Source organism: Pocillopora damicornis, chromosome 6, assembly GCF_964200805.1.
Source record: "Pocillopora damicornis chromosome 6, jaPocDami1.2, whole genome shotgun sequence".
Taxonomy (NCBI): domain Eukaryota; kingdom Metazoa; phylum Cnidaria; class Anthozoa; order Scleractinia; family Pocilloporidae; genus Pocillopora; species Pocillopora damicornis.
The window spans coordinates 24,406,501-24,412,500 of NC_142675.1; the positions used below are offsets into that span (position 1 = coordinate 24,406,501).

At 38.2% G+C, this 6,000-nt stretch overlaps 1 protein-coding gene and 1 long non-coding RNA gene across 12 annotated transcripts in view; one reads left to right on the top strand and one right to left on the bottom strand.

Annotated features, from left to right (window-relative positions):
- Positions 1–6,000, bottom strand: part of LOC113676353 (uncharacterized) — a 62,742-nt gene that overhangs the window by 19,011 nt on the left and 37,731 nt on the right. The window contains exon 4 of one of the 11 annotated variants that reach the window (XR_016187743.1): positions 544–637. The exons of 9 other annotated variants lie outside the window; for them this stretch is intronic. This is a non-coding gene — a long non-coding RNA (uncharacterized LOC113676353). Of the gene's footprint in view, positions 1–543; positions 638–6,000 lie in introns of those variants that run through there. One more of the 11 variants, XR_016187748.1, reaches the window with a different exon arrangement.
- On the top strand, positions 2,134–4,083 carry LOC149044578 (uncharacterized). The gene is made up of 3 exons (XM_089210880.1): positions 2,134–2,331; positions 3,173–3,300; positions 3,856–4,083. The coding sequence occupies exons 1-3, from the start codon at positions 2,199–2,201 to the stop codon at positions 4,081–4,083; spliced, it is 489 nt and encodes a 162-aa protein (XP_089067006.1). The 5' UTR covers positions 2,134–2,198.

Sequence of the window (6,000 nt, forward strand, 5' to 3'; positions counted from 1 at the left end):
TTCTTTGATGGCTTTTTCGCATTTTTCACGGCATTTTGTGACAACAAGCATAAAAATCTTAATGCCTTGCGTCGAACTTACGGCTGATGAAATAAGACTTACTTGTGTGAAAACAGCCCATTATAAAATTGACAAGCGTTCCATAAATTGACTACTGAGGTGGTGTAACTCGACATAAATTGACATGACTTGAAATGATTTGACATCAATTGACATGAAATGATATGACATAACCTCACACGACATGGTTAAAAACCCTGCTTGACAGAGGGCAATATAGCTTGTTATCAGCCAGGCTTAGTAAAGGACCTACTCTCGGGACTATCTGAGAATAAACTGAGGCCAAAGGATAAACTCAAGCTCAGGAACTCTGCCGGATTGTGAGTTGAATACGTTGTCTACTACGATTTAAACTGAATGACTCGATAGTTTTACGTATTCTTCCATGTGTTTCAGAACTAAGAAATGGCTGGAAAAAGCTTATCGTTTCTTTTCATGGCTGGTTGGACTTTCCTGTTACTGGAGTTGTCGTTGAATCCCTTCGTGGCAAAAGGTTTGGTTAATATCTCTTAATTGTCCAGTACGTCCTGTCATGTTTCACCACGATTTTTTTTTCCATAACTGTCAACTACCACATCTAAAAGTTATAAAAACAACTTGAATACTTCTAAAATTACGCAGCACCTATGCTTTGAGTACTTTCTCGATCGATGTATCGGTGCAAGGGTGTAAACATTGAGATAGCTTGCGCAAAATATCAATTATTCTACTTCTGACCATATACTTCACACAGGACACCCCGATGTACACGACGGATCAGTAAAGGTGAGTGAGAAACTTTCTCCACTAAGCTTCTCAAATCGTAAGGGCCCGTATGTTGATGGGTGATTTCCTCTGTGCTGTGAGAGGAGTGTTTCACCTACCTTTGCATAACTCGAAAGTTTTGGACACAGAAAAGGCAAATATCATGTATAATAGATATTTTTTAGATTTCCTGCCTCTAAGACATGGTCATATAAAAACAACGGAGATATAAAACTAAAAGGTGATACATGTGTATAAGAATACTACTAAGAAATAAAGATCAAACACAGTCAAACTAAGTTTTGCCACAGTTGCGGATCGAGTTTGAAGTTAACACGCAAATTTCTTGGATTAACCTCAATTTGAAAATCTAAAGCCACCCGAAAACTATCGGTAAACTGAAGCGGGACAAAAATGCCTATTTTTCATATAAGGTTTCTCTTATGAGCAAAGGATGCATGAATTTCCGTAGAATAGTACAAAGATCGCAAAGCCTCCCTTGAAGGCAGCAAGTTTGCATTAATTTTCCAAGCACTAGTTCACCTTAGCTTGAGAAACGAGGAACGGTAAACTTAAAATCTTACAGTACCTTTTTCAGAGATTCGAGAGTTCTTCACTTTATTTCCTTTTCATCTGGGCCGGCTAAGTGTTTATCTTCTGACGAGCTACTACTCACTTCAAAACTTTCCGACACGGCAGAAACATGGCTGTCAAACGTCGGGCATGCGTAAGGGAGTCAATTTGGTCTGCCGCACGCCGATTTCCCGCGCAAAATGTCAAATGCAATCACAATACACAACCCTTGTCACGCAAAACAAGCCGGAAAAATAAAACGTCCATAAAAGGAAATAAAAATAGAGAAAAGGAGAGCTCAAGATTTTTAGAACGTGAAGCCTAGTAAATTATTTGTATCCTGCGGATTTACCATTTTCTTTTGAGGTTTATGGAAAACATTACACGGTCCTAAACCACTGTAACTAAATGGCTTGTGTGTTTTTTATAGCTCCTGGAAGGCAACTTTGTTATGATATGTAATCAAACACCCCCAACTCAGCTTATCGCGCATTCTAAAGAGTTGCAGTCACGTTACAACCATATTTTCTAAGCTGGATAGGTTAACAAACAGCACGCGCTGTGAGTTCTCCTTAACTAAAAGCACTTTATTCCTGATTTCCGAACAGATACACACTTGGCTTAAACGAAACACATGAAATTAGTCTACAGTCATCTTTCGAACATAGTGTCCACCTTTATGTGGTGGGATATACGATGTTCCTGTTATTTTCTAAATAATTCCTTTCGAAAAAAAATCTGATTAACTTGCTAGAATGAAGGATTTATGATAATGCTTAGAATTAATGTTTTAGGAAAGCATTGAGGAAATCACTAAGCCGATGAACGACGAGTGGTACCGCAGAAATAATATACAGTTCGTGTCCCGAAACCAAAACGGTCCTGTCATGGGTCACTACCTGAAAATTGATGGAACATCTGTTGTTACGTATGCCACAAGCAAAGATCCAAAAAGTAAGTATATATTCAAGTTTGGCCACTTGTTCAAAGCTTTATTGTCGAAAGGATCGAGATATATGACCAAAAAAACAAAAATTCAATGTGAATCAAATGCAGCAGTCTTCGGATGAGGCAAATCTAACAGTGACCGTTACTAAGAATAACGATTCACTATACAATCTCTTCAGAAATCTATCAACAGGCAGGCCTGATATTCACACTTTTCGCCCTTCATAGTTTTTATTAATGCAATTTGCAAATTAGCCCCTTTGAGGAAAGGTACCAAGAATTGGCTTGCAACAAGCTTGGTCTTCATGCCGTGCATTCTTGAGTTTCCAGCTTTCTATGAAACAGAAAATCTACGTTCTGTAAATTGTTTTTATTGGAACAATTCCAGTTCTTGGGAACCAATCAGTATTAACCAATTTTCCAAACTTTGCAATTTCAAACTCGTCCCCAGGAGCGGGTCTAGAGGCGCAGTGTGAACTTTCTCCCCTCCTGAGATGATTTGTCGCTTTCTTATGTAGCTAGAATTTTGCAAAACATTTGTTTACGTCACCCATCAGTTACGTCATTCCTGAGAGACCTCTTCTTAAGAAATATTCCGGATCTGCCTCCGCTTATCAATCGTTTTTTTTTAGTTCCCCTCGAATATAAACCCTGTCATAAGATATACCAATTCATACTCTGACCAAAGAGAAGGCGCTGATTTTGTAAAAATGTGAGTGATGTCATGAAACGCTTTCCACTAGTCTTGCCTAAAACACGAAAAAAGCAGAGCAAAACAAAACAAAGCAAATCCAAATCGATCATTTACTGCCTTTCCATTGATGTTAAGTTGCGTTATTTTTTACAGCTAAACTCAAGTTACATAGTATTCTGGAATTTGTTGGTCAAACGGTTGAGCAAATTGTTATTTTGGAGAGTAGCACAGGTGGAACCGCAGTGGCTGTGAACAAGGGAGATGACACCGTCTTTGTAAAGGTATGACCACCCACGGGGATGGAACTTTGAGGGAGGGGGTGGGGAAAGTTCAACCTAATTACTGAGTAAAACAAGTCAAAATATGGATTAAGGAAAAACAACAACAAAAAAGATTTCAACCCAGGTGTACAAAGAAAAAACCACCCAGCCAAAAAAAAAAAACAAACAAACAAAGCATTCATGCATCTCTTGGAGCCCTCATTTCCCCATCCTCCCCCCCCCGCTTCCACCCTTTCCTCCTTCCCCTCCGATCACTCTTTTGGTAGTTCATCCTCTGGGGAGAATTGTTCAAGTTTCATGAATATCCAAGCACCAAATCCACTCGGTTTAGAACCTTCAATTCCTGTTCATATCTACCCAAATGATTTAGTTTTTCTCAGTTTTCGACACATTTGGAAATGGTAGGACGCTGACACATAACCGGCTTAAATTCATTTATGGATGCTGGAAATTACTTACTGAATACAATTTGTGAAGTCAAATGCTTCCAAGAGACTTTCTAGCTTAATAACTCTGTCTGATTTGATAATTAATCGAGTGTTTTTTCCCCACTAGACTCTGTCGACATCTCTGCGCAGTCTTAAAACCTTGGATAAAGTAAAACAACTTTATCCTGAAATTCTGTTTAAACGAGTATTCAGAGGAGCTGGGAGCAACCTCTTTTATTTTAAGTCATACCTTAGTGACAAGAGGAGGATTTTGGGATTTGACAACAAAGGTCTTCCGATGAACACTGGACAGGTGACACCTAATTCTTTGGAAAGCCTTTTCTCTGAAGTCTAATATCGTGCGTAGAAACTAATATCACTCATAAACCGAAGACATGTAGAAATACTGTGATCAAGAATAAAAACAGAATGAAACTAAGCAAATGCGTCTCTTGGTTGAGTATGTCTTGTTTTCATCGCTGGAAAACTGCTGTTTCGTTCCAGTTGACAAGAGGAGGATTTTGGGATTTGACAACAAAGGTCTTCCGATGAACACTGGCCAGGTGACACCTAATTCTTTGGAAAGTCTTTTCTCTCAAGTCTAATATCGTGCATAGAAACTAATATCACTTATAAACCGAATAAAACGCAACACTATGCACCTTGCCTGAACTTAGCCTCTCATTATATATGACACTGCGCTAGAAATATAAAACTTAAAGGAAATCACTGGCCATTAAATTCAAGTCTGCAGCGCAGATGAATTTATGAATATATAGAGTTTCTCTTTGTCCTACTCTAATGGGAAACGTTTTATTTTCAATTGTATATTGAGAGTAGTCCGTGATCACATTAATTTTGGTTAATTTCCTTCTTTGATTTGTCAGACAATTTGCTCAAATCAGATGCAAAACTAAATCCAATCGTGACTTTGTCCTCCTGTTTTCCCGCTCTTTTCTTGTTTTTATTATCATTTCGTGTTCGCTCCTTGACACCTTGTCACTTATTCTGATTACTTGTTCAGATTATTGTGGTTTTGGGCTACAACTAGAAAAGAACTCTAACTTGGAGTCGAATGCTGCTGTTACCACACCAAATTTCGTAGACTCTCTAATCATACCAGTCACTATCATTCCACAACTTAATATCAAGTTGTTAGTTTTGGATAGTACTCAAAGCAAATAACAATCATTTCTTATTCTAAGTGGCCACTTACGGGTATTTTAATGATGTGAACGTTCAGATTAAGGGACACTGGGGCTTCTGTCAATGCTGTGACCTTTCTCTAGTCCTTTCATTTGCACACGACAGACAAACATAGGAACTTGCAAACGTAGGCAATTTGGGTATTATCTTTCTTCGCGGAAGGTTTTTTTTGAGTTGAGTGGGGACCTCAAAATTCTATTACGTTTAAAATGTCAAAAGGAGATAAATAACCTGTTCTTGAGGGCAGAATATGTCTTGTTTGTTATATCAAGTGGAGTTGAAGCTACAAAAGGATGCTCCAAATTTTGAAAAAATACGGCAAAACAAAGAAAGTAGCTTATTCTTTCAAGAGCAGAACAGAAATAGAGAACAATACAGAACTTCTCTCCGAGTGTTCAACTCGATAGCACGCGAGTGAGCGCAGCGAACGACTGAGATGTCTATTTGAACACGAGCAATATTCCATGCAGTTTTAATTCTTATATGAACTAAATCTTGCTTACCCAAGCAAACGACTGAAAAACGGATGGAATATCTTACACATAATTTACATAACGCCACGCGGGTTGTTCATTTTCTTTAGTGGCTTTTTCGCATTTTTCATAGCATTTCGTCACAGTAAGTGTCAAAATGTTAATTCCTTGTGTCACACTTTCCGCTGATGAAATATGACTTACTTGTGTGAAAATCAGTTCATTAAAAAATTGACAAGCGTTCTATTAAAGGGCCACTAAGGTTATGTGACTCAACATAAATTAACATAACTTGACAAGATTTGACATGACTTGACACAGCTTCACACCACATAATAAAAAACCCGAAGAAATAAGTCCTTCAAGGCCTTTGCAATAGTCTCGTAAGGGGGAACTAGGTTTTTTTTTTTTAAAAAAACGGCAGACTCTTGGCCACAAAAGTTGTCGACTATAAAAGTGCTAAAATGAGTGAGAGGACCGATGTCAGTATCATTGTCTTCTCAGAAAGGGACCTAGTGAACTCAGCTTTTTTTTCCGAAGGGCAACGGTCGGCAGAGAGCAGACCAGAAAAAAATATATTAAATATTCTGCTC